The sequence below is a fragment of the Eublepharis macularius genome, chromosome 9 (assembly GCF_028583425.1).
Source record: "Eublepharis macularius isolate TG4126 chromosome 9, MPM_Emac_v1.0, whole genome shotgun sequence".
NCBI lineage: Eukaryota > Metazoa > Chordata > Lepidosauria > Squamata > Eublepharidae > Eublepharis > Eublepharis macularius.
In genome coordinates this window covers 77,432,611-77,452,858 of record NC_072798.1, presented here as the reverse complement: position 1 = coordinate 77,452,858, position 20,248 = coordinate 77,432,611, and the positions used below count along the sequence as shown (strand labels likewise).

At 41.2% G+C, this 20,248-nt stretch overlaps 1 protein-coding gene across 1 annotated transcript in view; it reads left to right on the top strand.

Moving 5' to 3' along the window:
* Positions 1 to 4,479: 4,479 nt before the first annotated feature.
* TFEC (transcription factor EC) overlaps positions 4,480 to 20,248 on the top strand; it is a 49,806-nt gene continuing 34,037 nt past the window's right edge. Inside the window, exons 1-2 of the mRNA XM_054988729.1 lie at positions 4,480 to 4,541; positions 6,082 to 6,140. Of these exons, the coding sequence (XP_054844704.1) occupies positions 6,082 to 6,140 (59 nt within the window). The 5' untranslated portion in view covers positions 4,480 to 4,541. The remainder of the gene's footprint in view (positions 4,542 to 6,081; positions 6,141 to 20,248) is intronic.

The window sequence follows — 20,248 nt, the reverse complement described above, 5'->3', positions numbered from 1 at the left end:
GTAGATATAAATTACCTGCCAACTTCTGTTCCACACTGTGACACTGAGAGATCTCTGTCTTTTGGTGCTACACCTCTGAAGATGCCAGCCACAGCTGCTGGCGAAACGTCAGGAATGACAACGCCAAGACCACGGCTATACAGCCCGGAAAATCCACCACCACCACCACCTGAAATGTTTGTGTATGAAGATATTGGTGTGCTGGCAAATGGAAGTGTGTGGAGATGAGGGCTGTCCTTGACCAAACACACCAGGAGGAAGGCGAGTCCTAGTGATTCTGTCAACACTTTAGAAGCTTGCCACATTTCCCTAGGTGGAGAACCAGACCTGAATGCCAAACAAAATGTTGTGGCATATACCACTAATAAATTGCCTATCCTGTTCTAATCTCTGCTTCAGGGATACCTTGTTCTTTAGATACCCTTCTTATGTTGCTCTGGCAATGTGAGAACTTCCCAGTAGTTCCCTCCTGTGCTGCTGAGGTAATGCAAAAAGCGGAGGACATGAGAGGGACTTACACTGTGATGAATCTTCATGTCAGTATTACCTCAGTTTAAGAAGAGATGAGAACTGGGAAGACCTGCCATGTGGGGTGCTCCTTCCTCACAGTGTCTTGGTCCACATTTGAAAGCCTCTAACTGGAAAAAATGATGATCCTGGAAATGTGCTTACTGACAGAATTCTAATCTTCTCTTCATAAGGCAGGTTCTCAATTTGCTTGGCTAGGTCTTAACAAACCAGAGAACCGAGGACAACGAAGTAGGGTTAAACAAGCATTTGTGCTGCTTGTTTAAACTGAGCCTTGCTTTTCATTGGCAAAACTACATAATGAAGAGCACTGTGTGCGTGTCTCATATTTAAATCAAAGAACATTGGCAGCAATCAAAGGTGATCAGTTTTATGGAAAGCATATATAAACTGGTGTGTATTAATCTCACTTCACTCCCATTTCATGTAGTTCTGAACACAGACATCCTATAATTTGATGGTCTTCAAACCTACATTAATTTATGTTTTATATGTATTTGCGATGAATCTGAAGCTGCTTATAACCAACAGGATTTTATGTAGAAAGTCAAATTCCTTGATTGTTTTGACATGGTTTGTTGGCTTCATTTCTTCATTTCAGGTTCCTTTTTTCCCCAGCTTGAAATGAGATTCTGATCATATAAATTGGTAGCTAAATCATAACATAAGTATTGGGACAAAATTGAAATTCATGTTGTTGAAGTTGAAAAAGTCTTAGCAATGACATGGTGTAAGAAACAATGAGCAAAAGTAAAACTGAAAAGCAGTTCGACAGGAGGTTGTTGCAAAAGATTGTCAGAAATGTACAACACAGGGGTTTTCCACCCAGGTTTTTTTCTGTCCAAACTGTCTCCATACTGCTCTGATTTATCCTCTGATTTCCACATATAGTTTTTTGCCTTTAGTTTTTGCTTCCAGTTTTTTTGGTTTATCCCTAGGTTTTTTCCAGTTCTTTTGAGACCATGGCTGTTTCCACATGGCTTACCTCTCTTCGTAATGTCCCAGTAGATCGTGAAAAAACATGGAAGATCGTGTTTCCTTGCGCGAGATTTGCACATCGTCACGTAACATCGCGCAAATCTTATGCGAGGAAATGCGATCTTCCGCAGTTTTTGCGTGATCTACCGGGACATTACAAAGAGAGGTATGCCGTGTGGAAATGGCCCATTTTTACCCCAATCTTTGTCTAGAAGCGGATTTTGAGTCCATTTCCCCCATCATGCATAATGTTTCTTTTGTTTTTGTTTGTCTCGCTCACCCGAACCCACCTCCAACCCAATTTTTGATGATTGGATATTCATCAAACCACTCACTCCCCCACCTTCCTTTCCCCCCTTCTGTTTTTCTATCTTTTTAATCATCGTTTTCATATTGATATTACTGTTGTAATAATAGATGCAGCAGAGTCTCTGAATTCTCACCTTTCATTTTTTTTTAAAAAAGGACATCTCTAGCCCCTTCCATTGCAGAGATGTTGTCACGCCTCAGTTGGGGTGAACCACCTTACGCTGCCACCACTCTGGGATTTAGGGTCCTTTGGGAAGGCCCAGAGTACCCTCCCAACCCTTCTGACCTCCGTAGCTTGGCCAATAAACAGGCGTGAGGACCCAGCAGAGTAACAACAAACAAAAGGGTTTCTTTACAAGGAGGTCAGTTAAACAAACAACAAGCAAACAAGCAAGCAAGGTGCCTTAGCAACAATAGACAGGTGAAAGCAAAATAAACAAAAGGCCCTAGTGTGACTAAACTCACTGTCCCTCTGTCTGCCAGTCCTGCCCTCTCAATCTACCTGGATGTGGGTGTCTCTCCCTAGCAGAAACCTCCTCGGGCCTGCTCCCTGGGAGAAAGAACCCAAGCCTTTTCCCTCCCAGACTTATATAGCACCAGCCCCCTGTGTTCTGATTGGCCAAAAAGGGTGCCAAAACGGCTCAGGGGCTTCTGGGAATTGTAGGCAGGCCTACTCCCACTGCTAACAGGCTTCTGAGAACTTGCTAGGCCTTGCTGGTACAGCCAGATCATGACAGATGTGTTTTACCATATTTCTCTGTAAGGGAAGGGACCAGGGACTTACCTTTTTGAAAAAGGAAGGATGGGAATTCAGAGAATTTGCTATGTCTGTTATCACAATGGTAGGTCAATACATTGATATGCAATTGATGATTTTAAAAAATTGCAAAAACTCTCGTGACACGGGAGAGGAAGTGGCAACTCTGGCATGAAAAAAGCAGTATGGCATGAAAGGGCTTGAGGTAAGATTGTAATGATCCCAATTCAGTGTGCTTGACAGATAGTTCCACTGGAATCTTAGAACGGGAATCCAAAAAAGTACATATTTCTACATAATTTTAAGGTAATTTTTATATACTTTTTAAAGATAATGTAGTTTAGATATTGTGGGCCAAAAGCCACTTACTGTATCATTCTACCCTCCTCAATTTAATCCTTAGAACAACAGCCCTGTGATATATGTTATACTGAGAAAGAGTGACTAGCCCCAAATCACCTAGCAAGGCCCGAAGGTGAAGCAGGGATTCAAACCTGGGTCTCCTAATCCTCTGACAATCTAACCATTACGCCACACTGCCCCTCATGTATCTGTCTTTTCCACAGAAACCAGTGTAATGTAAAAGCACTTAATTTTGGCTGGATTGTGTCCTAAATGAAATTTTTTTAATAAACTTCAATTAATATTAAGATGCTACAGAATCAGTCAAAATGTCGCTAATGTCATTTTGTGAAAGTATGTATGATATAAAGTAGAATAATATAATATTAAGGGATAAGTCTTTCCATTGTTTCAATGTTAAGGATCACTTAATCGATTAGGAGAAATTTGGCATTAGTCATACTATACCACGACAAGATAGCCAGAGGGTGAATGGGACAGTACAGACTTGTATAATCTGCGTCCCTGTAGTAGATAAATTGTAGGACTGTTTCATGGATCTCGACGGGAGTTGTTTGAAGTACTAGCTGTCCATCTGCACAATCAAAGGATGACCTAGACTTACTCAATTAACTGTTTTTTGGCATGACCACTTACATTATAAAGTCTCGCTGTCATCTCTAAAGCCTTGCCAGTCCTTAAAAGAGTTGCTGAGATGATTACATTGCTTAGGGTTGGTTAGCGATCAGCAAAGACAACATTTCTGGGATTGTTATTTGTATGGCACCAGGAAAATGCCTCATTTGACAGATTGCTCTTCCTATCAGGTGAGCTAGCTGACTGAAGTAGCAATTTGAATAGCGCGTTTAAAATCTGTTCCCTGTTTTCCTGTTCAAAAGCAGTAATTCAGTTATTTTATATTAAATGCCTGTGTGATGAGAAACGGTCTTTGATGTTTTTGTTCTATGTTTGTGTATTGTATAGGTTTCAGCTAAAAAGTGGCTTTAAAAATGTGATCTGCTAGAATACTCTGTTTTTGCTCTTCCCCATTTGTTTCTGTTGGTAGAATAAGTCTGTAACATAAAAAATTAATTTGGGGAACAGAGAAATTGAGAGGCTTAAAAATTTTCAAGACTGATATTCTGTTTACTGAAAAATGTCATATTGCTGATTTAGATGAGATGGATATTGAAAAAAACACAGCTTAGTTCAACTTACATGTTTACATTTCCATCTTAGGAATTGGTGGGGCATAGAAACATTTTAAGTGGAAGTAAAGTTTACCTGGTGTGTGGGTTATACTCTCAGAATTATGTTATCAAAAATAATCAGACATATCTAACAGAAATAGGTATTGATTCTCTTCTCTTTATAGGTCCAGACACACTTTGAAAACCCATCCAGATATCACATTCAACAAACGCCAAGGCAACAAGTCAAACAGTACTTGACTCTAGACACCAAATTGTCCAACCAATCCATATCACTGTCTCACTCCCACTCCGTCGGTTCTTCAGGAGCAACACCTATACTGAGGAGCGTGCAGATGCCTCCCGCCAGTGACATCAGTACTCCAGGAAGTCCAGGGACCAAGTTACTAGCACTTGGGGGAGAACATGAAAATGTGGTATGGTTTGTTGCTGTGACATATGTTGGTAGAAAAAAAGGGATTGCCAGTTTACAAGGCGGGCAATGCTGCAGCCGGGGACAAGGCTGGGGGTGGAGTCAAAGAGTCATAAGGGAAGGAGCACATTGGGGCATAAGGGGAGAGCGTGAGCATGGGCCAGGTTCCTCTCCAACAGCCCATGTGGTCATAACCATTCTTTGGGCAGCAGCAGAAAAGAAGGAGCAATTTCCCCTCCCTCCCTCCCGTGGTGTGCCTGGCGCATGGGGTGAGGGGATGTCACAACTTTAGGTAGTTTTGAGACATTGAGCCAAATCCACTGAGGTGAGTGTTGTGGACTGGGTAGCTCACACCACTTCTTTTAAGATCAGGGGCGAAGCCAAAGCTTATGCTCCTCGGATAGCCATTGCAGACTTCGCCATGGGAGGAGTCATCTGGCCATGCTGAGATGGTAGTACATCACCTGCCATACTATAGTGCCCAGCAGGTGGGCTGGAGAAGCAACCATCGAATGGCGGCAGGCTGTTTAATGCAGCGGATCCGTTTCCCTACGCCTTGCAAATGCTCCAATGGCTGTAATCAATCAAGTTGTGGCCCGTTACATCCAGCAACGCTGTGTGTCATGTATTCTTTGCCCAGGGCTCCAGCCTCACCACACAGATGCAAAGGCTTTTCAGAAATCAGAAAGGCAAACTATGTATCCCATGGAGATAGATCAAGAAAGGTCTGTCTGTAGGAGTTGAAAACAGCAAGAGTCCAGTAGCACCTATAAGACTAACAAAATTTGTGGTAGGTTATGAGCTTTTGTGAGTCACAGCTCACTTCAGATACAGCTAGAATGTGTATCCCGTGCAAGTACAGTGCCAATTTGTTAATCCTTTCGGTGCCACCATTTCCCCTGTTCACTGTTGCTACTTCTGAGCATTTTTTCTGTTAGTTACTGATTCTTTCATTTTTCTTAATTGCTCACATATACAATCCTATCATATATGATGGGACATCGTAATGCCATATAGCTAATCAGATTTGGCTATGCGATAATGTCACTGAGGGCAAACAAAAAATGAGAGTGAAGGAAGCCCTTTCTTGATTAATCATGGGGTCAGGGATCAATATTGTCAATATATTATGCAGCCAGACTCGACTGAGGGCAAAGTCAATTGAAAAAGGTAGAGAAGAGTAGGCAGTAATAAAGAAAGGTGAGTATTTACATCCTGAAAACAAATTGTGAAATGTGTAATGCAGTTGACAATGTTCCCAAAAATCAATGAGCAGCTTTTGACCCTATTGAATGCTTATAATAACTCAGCTGAATTGAGATGTAAAATAAAGCAGCTTATATATTTTTCCAAGGTGTTCTTCCAGCAAAGGAGCTTAAAGGACTAGAACTGCTTGAGTTCAAAGGCCTGTGCTGTCTTTTGGTAAAAGTGCATGCCACCACTAACCTTTACTTGTCAAGGATTTATTTAGTTTAATGTTGTCAAACCATTTATAGTGTATATTTCTCTGCTAACCAGTTCATCTACATCTATCGTTTTATTAGATGGATGATGTTATTGATGATATCATTAATATGGAATCAAGTTTCAACAATGAAGGACTGTGTTGCTCTGAAACACCTCTACTGATGCAAAGAACTGTAAGTAATTGTTGACTTACATCGTTATAACTGAAATAGAGAATTCAGCTGAGGACTGTAATTCTGGGATGTAAACTGGGAAAATGTGTACTCTGCCTTCTTCTTTATTACAAAAGTATTTAAGAAAATTATCCTTTGTACTAGCACATTGCAAGATTATGCTGTTAGCAATTAAATCAATATTGTTACGAAGTTGTCTACCTTAATCTAGAATTAATTTGGAATCATCACTATTGAAATTATGAATGCATCTTCCTCATATCGCAACATTCTGTGTTTGCACTGTAAAATATCTTTATCAATTTGTAGTTCAACATTTATTTTACTTGGGAAGCTCAGAGAATCCAAGTCGAACTCTTCTCTTTATATAGACCCCAATGTTTTACTTTACAATATACTTCTGCCAGAGAATCTGGCAGTGCCATCCTAAGCAGAATTGCACTTCCTGGTTTAAGCTCATTGATGTCAATGGAAGGGTATAACTGTATGTAGGGTGGCATTGTAACAGTGCATTCCTATCCAATGGGTTTAGGCTAGAGTAACTACGCTTGGGATTGCAGGTCTACATTTTGGAGATCAGTCAAAATCATGGTTTACAATCCACATGTTCAGAAATTAATTTCAATTGCCAAATTTTCTTTGAACACATTAATGTATTTAACCATCTGTTTGAAGAAAAATGCCATGAATCATAGAAAGAAAATAATGCAGAACTTCCCTGATACATTTTTTCAATGACAATTTCCAGGTACAATTTTTGTTAGTAAAACTAATATCCTGCCTTTCATCCCCAAACTACGCTTTCAAGCGAGCTCAAAAAAGCTCAGAGAGGAATTGTCAGTCAATAAAATGATAGCACACAGGTTGTCAATTGCATGCAAAAAAATGCACATTCTTAAATGTTGATTAGTTTAAAGCTAAATGCTTGTCCCTCCTGCACATACAACTACTGAGCTCTAGCAGCTTTGGCCTCTTAGGTTCATGTTCAGCTAGTTCTTATTATCTTAGCTAGTGTAGCCTCTCTGAGCAATTTGCAGCCAGTGTACAGTATCATCAACCATGAGGGCATCTTTGCTGGGGAAAGGCCCAAACTAAATATTAACAGCCCTGATCGCTTATCTTGGGCCGCTGAGAAACTCTGCACAAGACAGCATCAAGGCAAATACCTTTGTCAAGCACGTTTTATACCAGATTAGACAAAGTCCAAAGAAGACTCAAAGTTCATTTTTTGATGGGAGGGTCATCATAGCATTACTGAGTGATGTTTACCAAAAAAAAAATGATGTGATAGAACAGGCAAGCATCTTACCGCTGTGGAAAATATAGCTATTAAAAATGGAGCCGTCATGTTACATCACTGCGGTCCATATTAAAATACAGATGGAATGGGACTCCAGCTAAACAGCCAAGAATTTCCGGCCAATCTGGCCTCAGAGATTTATGCCCCTTCAGGTTAGGAGCACAATGGACTGATGATCGAAGTGCTGCATAGAATTAGGCCTGTGTTCCTTCCTGTTCCACCTATGCTGAACTGCTGCCCACTCAGCAATATGAAGAGGGGGGGAAATCATACCAAGACATAGGGGCTTGTATACATCATGCAGTGTTCACAGGGAAGGAACTCTCTCATGCTTGTGAATATTTATCAGAAAGGCTCATCATCACCCACCAACACAAGGTCTTGTTTGGAAAGTAGGAGGTTCCTGGTTTTGTTAGCTAGTTGAGTAATACTCTGCGCACTTAGTGGGGTTCCTTCCCCCATTGTATGCACACAGCACAAATCAACATAAAAGAGTATGGAACAGCCTAATAGAGACATAGAGCTCCCTCAGAAGCCTGCAGAGCTTTAAACTTGGCCCATTGAATTGAGGGTGAAGGCTACTCTATGTTTAGCATGTACATTGCATATATAAAATGGTTATCTGTTTCACTAACACCAGTGAGCAATGGAACTGCGATTCCTTTCCAAGGAAATGTATGCAAGTTTTGCAGTATGTAAGCGCAAGGTTATTATTATTGTTGTGGTGGTGGTGGTAGTGGTTCAATTACCGCTGTGAAAGCTGCTCTTTCAGTGGATTATAGAAAAGTTTGTAAAAAAAAATCCCATAAATGCCACTGGTTTTTTTTCCCCAGAGGAAGGCAACGACAAACCACCTCTGTTAGTCTTTTGCCATGAAATCCCCACCAAGGATGACTTGAGAGCACTCACTCACTCACTCACTCACTCACTCACTCACTCACTCACTCACTCACTCACTCACTCACTCACTCACTCACTCACTCACTCACTCACTCACTCACTCACTCACTCACTCACTCACTCACTCACTCACTCACTCACCTACCTTTTGATCTAGTGCTACTTTGGCTAATTTTGTGTTGCTTGAAAGGATTCTTCACTGCATGATTTTAGCCAATTAGGGCTCACGTTGTGAATAGGATGACATCATCACACCACATATCCAATCAGATTTGGCTATGTCACTGAATGAAGGGAAGGGAAAATATGCTTCAGTTGCTACGGCAACTATGTTGATGCTCTCTATATTCCTATGCTGAGCTGGCAGTTTCATTGCCTAGTCAAGCCGCACAACATGGCTTTCATCCTGATCAGCTCTAGTTGTGCAAAACTAGTTCAGGCAGAATGTGAAGGGGAATGTGCATCTAGACGAGCATACAAGTTGTCTCATATTTCCTCTCCAAAATCTGCCCGTATGAGTTATCTAAGTGCTGCTGAACCAGGGCAAGGAATTGTCAGCCCAGCTACATTTTCAAAGATAATTCCATCTCCTTTCCTTAAAACTAACCTGCATTTGTAGTAGAATACACCATGTATTTTGCATGGTTTGTGTGAAATTGTTGTGAAGTGCGAAACCTCATTACAAATCAACAGTGAAATAGCTATTAGTTGCCACTTTTAACATGCTGAAGTACATTGTCCATCTGTAGCATGTGAAGTGGCCCTAAATTCCACTGATTTCAATATACTTATTTTCAAGTACATAGGTTCACAGTAATCACTATAAAAATATCTTCTGTTAGAAACTATTCTGAGTAAGTAATGTTATTGGGGATTAGAGGTGGGCACGGACCAAAAAATGAACCTAAATTTGACACAGACTTGCCCTGTTCAGCATTAGTGAACAGGCGGCTCAAGGAATGCACGTTTTTCACGGATGCGACAACTTTTGGGTGGGTCTGTTGGTCTGTTGCTCCATGAACACAGATATCCTGGCACCGAGCAATCAATTCCCTAGGCAACATAGGAGCCGCCTTTTGAACACACCAATCTTAGCCCTGAAAACCTTGATAGGCAGCTCTGGCTGCCAACCAGAGAGCTCCCATTATTCTCTATGTGAGCGTTTAGGGCAGAATCACAGTTTCACTTTCCAGTCTGTAGTTACTGAGTGAGGAACTGCTTGTTACGGGAGGTTTTTTTGCATTGTGTGTTGTGAGAGGGAGGCTTGGGGCTTGAGCTGCAGCAATGCTCTGGGAGCATGCTTATTCTGTTATTGGGTTTCTTCAGCTGGGGGCTCACTCTTCTGTTTCATTTTTTTCCTTTCTATTCTTATTTGCTTGTGTGGTGCTTGCTCTGCCCTAACCCTGTCTCAGGGCTGCAGTCTTCCTATGCCCAGGTCTGCCTCCTCATGATGATTGTTCTCAGAATTGCTTCTTCTTGACTTCTCTCAGCCAGCCCGATGGGGACATTTCTGTTCCCCCAAGGAGATTCTCCTTTCCCCCAGGATTAAGCTCCCTTCATGGATCACCTCTGTCCTTTCCTGTTCTCCCCAAAGAACATCCACTCCCTCCCCTCAAATTTAACCTTCTCTCATAGATTCTGTCTGTTCTCATGTCCTTTAAAATAATTTTCCTCCTGCTGTCTCCCCCAAAACATCCCCTTGACTGTCTCCTTAAAAGGTATTTCTCTCCCTCCCCATTCCAGCCCAGAGCAGATTTTCTGCTCCCAGGAACCATCATTCCACTCTGGGGGCCATCATTCCACTCTCAGAGGAAGATTATCAACTTCATCTCACATTTTCGTTGCAACTTTTTGGTGCTGCAAGCCAATGCAAGTCAGTTGGTGCTTGCGGCTCCTATTCTATCTACTGGAAGTTTCCTGGGGGTGGTCACTTTGGGGGTCTGTAACTTGGACCTCCGAAATGAAATCTTGGCCAAACATGGAGAGTGGCTGGAGGAGAGTCTGCTGAAGACTTGCTGCGAGTTTGGCATCTGTGAGTGTGAGGGGGGCGGTCCCAGGGCCCCCGGAAGTGATGGACAACGGACCAAAGAACTGGTTTGCAAAGCAGGGCGGGTCCATGAATGGTTCGTGGTTCGTGAAATATTTTTTTTTTTTTTTTTTTGAAAAATTTTTTATTGGGTTAGAACATTTTTATTTTTACATTACAATCAATTTTCCCCTAATTTTTCGTTTCTAACCCCCTCCCTTTCCCCCCCTTTTGTTGACTTCCAACAGCTTTCCCACCCTCTGTCCCTTTTCCCTTACTTCTATTAAATTCCTCTGTCTAAAACAGATATACATTCTCCATTATATTAAGCAGTACATCATTAACTCCTTTAATTATTATACACCCAAACTATACGTCTTTAGATAAACAATTTATCCCATTTTCCAGTTTTGAATAGTTCTATATAAACCTATATATCATAAACCATAAAAATTTCCCACATTTAAATCAAACAATTTGATTTGTTCTCTATATATTACTCATTTCAACTTTTTATGGTAATTCTATATAACTCCTCAGATACTCAATCAATTTAACTCTTCTATACATTCAATTTGGTGCATATAAATCTTGTCAAAGAAAGAAAATATTGTTAATTAGTCAATCCTCATGTTTAAACCTTATCATTAATTATTCTCTATCAGTTGACTTATACATATCTATATATATCTCAATCAATTAATCTAACTGCTTATAAATTCACATTTCTCTTCCTCCCCCGGTAAAGTCACCCTTCTCTTTTACACTTTTATTATATTTCAGTAGTTCTCAAACTGCCACAGTTTTCCTCCCACCTCCCATTTCTTCTCCAGGTATTGTTTCAGCTTCTCCCAGTCTGTGTTGAACTGCCCTGAGTCCAGATCTCTCAGTTTTCTTGTCATCTTGTCCATTTCAGCCATATACAGCAATTTGTAGATCCAATCTTCAATAGTTGGTACTTCTTGTACTTTCCATTTCTGCGCATACAAAAGTCTAGCTGCTGCAGTCATATAAAAAATCAACGTCCTATGATGGGCTGGAATTCCCTCCATTCCCAAGTTTAGCAGCAGGAGTTCTGGGTTCTTATTTATTTGAAACTGTAAAATTTCACTCATTTCTCTTATTATTTCCCCCCAGAACTGCCTAGCTACCTCACACGACCACCACATATGATAGAGGGAGCCCTCATGTTTCTTACATTTCCAGCATTTATTAGAAGTATTCAAATTCCCTAGCGCAATCTTCTTTGGTGTCATGTACCAACGATAGATCATTTTGAAAATGTTCTCTTTAATATTGATACATGTCGTTGTCTTCATTGTAGTTTTCCACAAGTATTCCCATGCCTCCATTGTTATTTCTTTATTGAAATTTATAGCCCATTTCACCATCTGTGTTTTAACTATCTCATCCTCAGTATACCATTTCAGCAATACTTGGTATACCTTGGATATTCTTTTCTTGTCTTCTTTAAGAAGGGTCTGCTCTAGTTCCGAGTTCTCTGTTCGTATGCCCCCTTTTGCAAAGTCTGAGTTGTATAAGTCTCTAATCTGTCTATACTGAAACCAATCATAGTTAGGTGATAGTTCCTCTTGCGTCTTTATTCTAAGTTTAGATACTTCAATCTTAGTTATTTCTTTGTACGTTAAACATTGTTGTTCATTATCCACAGCTCTCGGATCTATCACCTCATATGGAACCACCCACAAGGGGGTTCCTTCTTGTAGGTAAGTTCTATACTTCTTCCAGATTGTAAATAGACTTCTCCTTACAAAATGATGCAGGAACATCGAGTTGACCTTTACTTTGTCATGCCATAGGTATGCGTGCCATCCAAAAATTTTTTTATATCCCTCTAGGGCTAATAGTTTCTTATTCTTTAATGTCATCCACTCTTTTAGCCAAACTAGGCAGATTGCATCATGGTAAAGTCTCAGATTGGGCAGTTGCATTCCGCCTCTCTCCTTTGCATCTTGTAAAACTTTTACTTTCACTCGAGGCTTCTTGCCTGCCCAAACAAAATCTGATATTTTCCTCTGCCATTTTTCAAATTGTTTAGAGTCTCTGATGATTGGTATTGTCTGTAACAAAAACATTACTCTTGGTAACACATTCATCTTAACTGCTGCAATCCTGCCCAACCATGACAGGTTCAATCTATTCCATTTGATCAAGTCTCTCTCTATCTGAGTCCATAATTTTTCATAATTATTCTTGAACAAATCTATATTTTTTGCAGTCAGCTCAACTCCCAAGTATTTCACCTTACTAGTTACTTCACAATCCGTTGTTTCCATTAACAATTGTTGTTTCTGCTTAGTCATGTTTTTGCATAATATCTTTGACTTCTTTTTATTAATGAAGAAACCTGCCAAATCTCCAAACTCCTTGATCTTGTCTATCACTTTTGGCATGTTCTCCAGTGGGTCTTCTACAATTAACATTATGTCGTCTGCAAATGCTCTGACCTTATATGAATAGTCCTTTATTTTTATTCCTCGTATTTCCTCATCTTGTCGAATTTGTATCATCAGAATCTCCAATACTAAAATGAACAACAATGGAGATAACGGGCAACCTTGTCTTGTTCCTTTACTAATCGTCAATTTTTTGGTCAATTCGTCATTCACTACAATTGCTGCAGTCTGGTCTCTATAGATTTCCTTGATTGCTCTGACGAATCTTTCTCCCAGTTGTAGCTTTTCCATAGTGGCAAACATAAAGTCCCAGTTTAAATTGTCAAACGCTTTTTCAGCGTCTACAAAGAAGAAACCAACCTCTTTGTCACAACGCTTGTCATAGTATTCAATAGCATTGATCACTGTCCTTAAGTTGTCTCTTATTTGTCTGTCTGGCAAAAAGCCTGCTTGTTCCTCCTCTATGACTTCCGAGAGCCACCCCTTCAATCTCTCCGCCAATATCTTCGCAAAAATTTTATAGTCATTATTGAGTAGTGATATAGGCCTATAATTTTTCACGCTAGTCAGATCTTGGCCCTCTTTTGGGATCAATGATATATTCGCTTCGCTCCAAGTGTCTGGAATTCTTTGATCCCTAAAAACTCCGTTCATCACCTCTTTTAGGAATGGTGCCAGTTCATTGGCCATTGTCTTATAAAATTTAGCCGTAAGTCCATCTGGCCCTGGCGCCTTTCCTAGATTTGCGGATTGTATTGCCATATTTATTTCCTCATCAGTTACTTCACTGTTCAGCTTATTTCTCCAAGCTTCCGAGATCTCTGGAAGTTTGGTTTTCTCCAAATATGATGCTATTGATTCTTTATTTACTTCTTTTTTATTATACAGCTTAGCGTAAAATTTATAAAAGGCTCTGCTAATGGTAGTCTGCTCCAAATACGTTTTGTTTTCTTCACAAATTTTATTTATTATTTTCTTTTCCCTTTTCTTCTTTAATTGCCATGCCAAATATTTCCCAGGTTTATTAGCACCCTCAAAAGCTTTTTGATTCAGTCTTTTAAGGTTCCACTCCAATTCTTTGTTACTCATTGCTGTTAACTGTTCTTGAAGAATTTTGATTTCCTGATGTATTTTCTTTTTCCCTGGTCTCTTTTTTAACTGTACTTCTTTGGCCTTTATTTTCTCCTCAATCTCTTGTCTTTTCTCCTCTTTCTTTTTCCTTGCTCTACCATTTAAGTCCATTAGTATACCCCTTACAACCGCCTTGTACGCGTCCCAAACTTTACTGGTTGGTACTTCTTTATTCACATTGTATTGTATAAAAAACTTAGTCTCTCTTCTCAGTGTTTCCATATTCTCACTTTCCTGTAACAGGTCCTCATTTATTCTCCAGGCTTTCCTTTTTCTCCTTTTTCCAAATTTCCACATAATTGGGTTGTGATCTGAGCCTACCATCGGCATTATTTCTACCTCCTTAGTCCATAGCGCTAAGTCCTTTGAGGCCCAGATCATATCAATTCTTGATAATGTAAGATGCCTTGCAGAATAAAAAGTAAACTGTTTGGTTTTAGGATATTCTCTCCTCCATACGTCTTCGAGAGTCTCTTGTTGAATCAACTCAAAAAAAAGCTTTGGCAATAGTCCTCTTTTCTTTTGTGCTTTTGTAGTCTTTTTGTCTAATTCCAAATCTGTCACTCCATTGAAATCTCCAGCAAGAATTATCTGGTCATATACAAGATCGTCTAGATGCTTCCTTAAGTCCTCAAAGAAGCTTTCCTTTGCACCGTTAGGTGCATAAAGTCCGACTACCAACACTCTCTTTAAGTTCCAATTACATTCCACTGCTACAAATCTAGCTTCCACATCTCTCATAACAAATTTTGGCTGCAGCTCCTCTTTTATATACAACACCACTCCTCTTTTTTTCTTGTTGGAAGCCGCTACAAATTCTTTGCCCAATTTTCCAGATTTTAAATATTTTACATCCTGTTTTCTAATGTGGGTCTCCTGCAAACAAACAATATCACATTTTTGTTTTAGTAGCCAATGAAAAATATTTTTTCTCTTATTCGGTGAGTTTAGTCCATTTACATTCCAAGATAATACTTTACACTCCATATTCATGGTTTTGTTGGTAAGTCTTTTTCATTGTCCTTGATAAATCTCTCCATCTCCCGCTCAGATCTGATGCGTTTTTTTGCCCCTCCAAACTCAAAGGACACTCCTTCCGGTAACTCCCATCTGTATCTGATATTCATGTCCTTCAAAGTCTGAATTAGCACTCTATATTTTTTCCTGTCCAGTAACACTGATCTGGGCAGTTCCTTCATTATAATAATCGTCTTGCCATCAATCTCCAATGGATCTTGAAATTGTTTGGTCACAATCCTCTCTTTCATATTTCTAGTTGTAAACTGCACAATCACATCCCTTGGTAGTTTCCTCTGGGTTGCAATTCTCGAGTTCACACGATACGCCACATCTAGGATAGCCGCAATTTCCTCCTCCTCCTTCCCCAGGTAATCAGCCAACACCTCAGTCATCTGTTCTTGCGCTGACTTCCCTTCCACTTCTGGCAGACCACGAAAACGAAGCTGCTTCTCCATGTGTTTAGTTTCTGCAACTGACATCCTCCCCTTCACCAGCCTCATCTCTGTTTGTTGCGTGTCTATTAAATTCTCCATCGCGTCTTCTACTGTTTTAACTCTCTGCTGCGTTCCTTGTAATTCACTGCTAATCGTTTCCACACCTTTTTTCACTTCTGACAGCTCCGACTTTACTGTCTGTGTAACTTCCTTGACCTCTTTAATAAGCTCCAATTTCGTGTCCTTAAGTTCTTTCATCATGTCTATAAGTTTTTTGTCCAAGTTTTCTATTGCCGATTGCCACTCTTTTTTCGACATCGTGGGGCTTGCTTTAGCTCGCTCCCACGAATCTGCTCTCTTCCTCAGCTCCGTGGCATATAATTAAACGTTTTCCTTTTTTTTAAATGTCCCAATCTTTGCCAAAATTAATTTTTTATATCCAAAATGTCGGGCGTCTTTTCTCTATGGTTTCTCTATGTTATTATAATCCAAGATGGCCTACTTCCTCTTCCGCTGAAGCCACGACCCTTCCACTTTCAAAGATGGCGATTCCCCACTTCCTGTCCTTTGGCAAGGGCCGCTTCCCTCCAGCCACTCTATTGTTGTTACGCACTTCCTGTCTCCCGTCTTCCCACAGCAGGTCTCGCGATGGTGTCTTTTTCCCACAGCTCCAAAACCACAGGTATTCAAAACAATAGTCCGATTTTTGTAATAACTTCTTTAAACTTAGTCTCTTTTAAAATACAACTCCTGCCGAGTCTTCACCTCCTTTTCGCTAGTCTGTTGCAGTTTAAAAGTCTACTTTCTTTCCTCTCTATTTTTGTCAATCTGTCCCGTTTCAAGAGATAGCGATCTTTACCTTCTCTCCAGCTTTCTCGGGTTGTAATCGCTGTTTCGATCTTAAATTCTCCTCTCGACTTCCCTCCCCGATCGAAGCTTGGGTATGTAGGTCTTATGCCAGCCGAATTGGCCCCAAAATTGCCGCAGAGATTATAGCCGACCCGTCGCAAGGTGGGACCTCAAGGATCGGGGGGGAGACTCCTTGTGTAGAGCCCCCCCTCGTCCGAGATCTAACTCACCCTAGGGTCTTGAGCGTTCTTTGCCTGCTCCCCGCCTGAGAGCAGTCGGCCGCGGGTTATTTTCACCCCTCCGGCCGGTTAAAACGGCAATCCGGTCAGCTCCACAAATGGAGCTGCGTTAGACCTCCATGAATCCCAAACCGGAAGTCCCGTGGTTCGTGAAATATGATGGATCATGGTCTGATGGTCCATGGGTTTTTCCCGGCCCATGCCCATATCTGTTGGGTATGCATGGCTTCCACTGACCAGTGCCTGTCCTATGTATTTCCTAGTAAATAGAAATGTGAATTCCTTGTTTTCCTACCAGCACTCCCATTCATTGGCTGCCACTGCTGGGGGGGGGGAGTGTTGGGGGGAGCTGAATGTGATGGAGGCACATCACATATTTCTTTTGGGAAGAGAAAGAGGTCAGCAGCAGCTCCATTAATCTATACTTGGACCAGAGGTGCTGATGGAAAAAATAAATGTTATGAGTTTTTTGCAATGAAATCCTACTATATAAAAGGCAAGCTGTATTGGCAATGACTCACTTTTTATCTCCACACTGGCAAACTCGCAGGCCCCTCTGTGGGGATAAAAAGTGAGTCATCAGCAACATCAGCTTGCCTTGGAGGCCCAGATGAGGCTGTTGTGGTGGCAGGAAGGCCTGGTGCACCGCCATGGCTGCTGCTAGGCCTTGGGAGGGCCACTGTGGGCCTTCCTGAAGCCTGTGCCAGGCCTCTGAGAGGCCACAGAAGTGGCAGGGAGGTCCAGTGCAGAGGTGCAGCCCCCCCAAGGCTGCACAGTGCCAGTGAAGGTGGTGTGGAGGGTCAGTGTGGTGCACAGCCCTCCCAAGTCCCAACTAGGGGTGCCATTCCCCCATCTGGGGTGGGGGATGCCCTGCTCCCACCCTTTCCCCACCCATTTTACTTAAAGAGGAATGTTGTTTAAAGCCCACTTAAGGTTTCCTCCAGAGGCAGGGTGGAGCGGAGCAGAAAGTTTTCTCCCATACTGAGATGCAGGTCTTCCCCTGCTCCATATTTACAAGCCAACTTGATGCTGCAGCCATATGCTTGTATATGGAAGCAAATTATGGGCAAAAGGCGGGTGAGGAGGGTGAGGAGTCCAGCTCCAGTCAGCACAGTGGCAAGTTCATTATCACTGGCAGTTGGCAAGGGTGTGTGTGTGTGTGCCAAGCCTACAACTGCCTCTGCTGACAAGCCTGAAGCTTCCACTGCCCCAAAGTCCCCTGCCAATCCTCGCTAAAGCAATTTTGGCAAGAGCAGAACTGTCAAATTCACAGATGTCAGCATTTGGAAGGGGAGGGGAATGACGGACAGCAGATGTACTACGCATGCACACATTTCTTTTAAAAAATGACGTGCATTGTGATTCCCCCCTAAAGCCCAAAACTGCACCAAGCTTTCTTTTTCAAAACAAGACACCAAATCGAAACTGCCTCTGATGGTGCAGAATGCAGGAAAGCCATGCAGAGTCTGTGTCGATTGAAGCGAATGCTCGGAATGGCCGGTTTAAAGTGACCGTGCATAAAACACACTACTCTACTCTACTTTCCTGGGTGAACTTGGGCCATCCTTTCATCCTTTACATAATTGGGGGGCACGGATTAATAAATTCCTTGAGCTATGAGAGACATTCTGGCGCAGTGGTTAGAATATATGATTGAGATCCAACCGATCTCAGTCAAAAGAGGGATTGATTTGAAACTGACTCAAATTCCTAAAAAGAGTAATAGAAACAGATTGCTGGATTTCCAGGAGAAATTCAGCAAAGAGGAATTAAGACAATTCCAGCACACTACTACGTTAGGCTGATAATGTGATATGGAATAAACTTTGTTCATAATTGTATGAAAACAGTGTTAAGTGTACGCCTTAGTATTCCATAGGTTCTGCTATCATTTTTGTTTGCAGGAGTTGCAGTGAAATCCTAAGAAGAAATATGCCCTTTTAAATTCATTGACTTCAGTGGGTTTAGAAGAGTATGACCAAATTTAGGACTGCACTATCAATCTACTGTTAGATTTCACCAAACTCAGACATAAGACTGTCCATCCCCAAGCTACAATGTATACTTATGATTGAGATGGCAATCCTAATAATAACATACTTTGTAAACCGCTTTGAGTAGGCATTTAGTTGTCCTGAAGGGCAGTATATAAATCAAATGTTGTTGTTATTATTAAGCAAGTCTACTCAGAATCATATTCCAGTCTATTCTATGGGACTCATAGAAAAATATTGTTAAGATTAAGCCATACATAATGGTTTGATTTTCTGAGGGTTATATTGAACACTTGAAGATACCAGAAAAGACTGCGTATTTAGTATTTAGTGGGTTGAGCTACTTTGTAGCTTTTCCATATAGGCCTTCTGAAGAGTCTGGAGAATATATATGTAGTGAAGTGAATTCTGTGGCAATTTAGAAGGAACTGAAGGAAGGCTGTTCCCTTCCATCCTGTTGAGCTCTCTGCCTTTGAAAGGCAGGTGAAAGCCATGAAGGGAAGCATTCCCTGCTGAAGTGTTCAGAATTTTCTCTGGAGCTGCCAATCACTTATAAATAGAAATGCGTTGGGACTAACCAAGTCACATTGTACATTAAAGACGGTGTGTAGAGAAGAGGGAAAAGGAGTTTGTTAATCTTTTATTAAGTATTTCCCTCAAAATACTCTACAAGTGTGTGCTTCTAACTCGCTATCATGTTCTGTTACATGCTGCACATGATGGACAGGGTAGTTTTAAATATATATATATATATATATATATATATATATATATATATATATATAGAGAGAGAGAGAGAGAGAGAGAGAGAGAGAGAGAGAGAGAGAGAGAGAGAGAGAGAGAGAGAGAGAGAGAGAGAGAGAGAGAGAGAGAGAGACTATTTTTCTTCTCCATTTTATCTTCACATCCTCAAAAACCTTCAAAGAATCATAAAGTTAGAAGGGCCCTTACAGATCATCTAGTTCAATCCCCTGCTCAATGCAGGAACAGCCTAAAGCATCCCCAACAAGTATTTGTCTAGCTGCTCCTTGAAGACCACCAAGGAGAGGGAACACACCCCACCTCTAGGCAGCCAATGCCACTGTTGAATTACTCTTAACGTGAAAATTTTCCTCATGTCCAGCCAGTACCTTCCGTCTTGTAGTTTAAACTCATTATTGCAAGTCCTATCCTCTGTTGCCAACAGGAACAGCTCCCTCCCCTCCCCTTAGTGACAGCTTTTTAAAAACTCAAAGAGAGCAGTCATGTCTCCTCTCAACCTCCTCTTCTCCAAACTGAACGTTACCAGGTCCCTTGGTCTTTTTTGTAGGGCTTGGTCTCTAGGCCCCTTATCATCCTGGTTGCCCTCCTCTGCACCCATCCCAATTTGTCCACATCCTTTTTAAAGTTAGGCCTCCAGAACTGCACACTGTACTCCAGGACACTATCAAGGTGGTATATCGTGGGACAATGACATTCTGTGATTTGGAAGATATGCCTTTGTTGATACCCCTCAAAATTGCATTTGTCTTTTTTGCTGCTGCATCACGCTGATTGCCCACCCTCTTGTACCCCTAGATCTTGTTCACGCACACTGCTACCCAGAAGTGTATCTCCCATCCAGTATGCATGCTTTGCATTTTTGTTACCCAGCTGCAGAACCCAACTCTTATCCTTGTTAAATTGCATCTTATCCAAATCTGCCCCTTTTCCAGTATGCTCCAATCTCATTGAATTCTATCTCTGTCTTCAAGGGTGTTTGCTACTCCTCCCAGTTTGGTG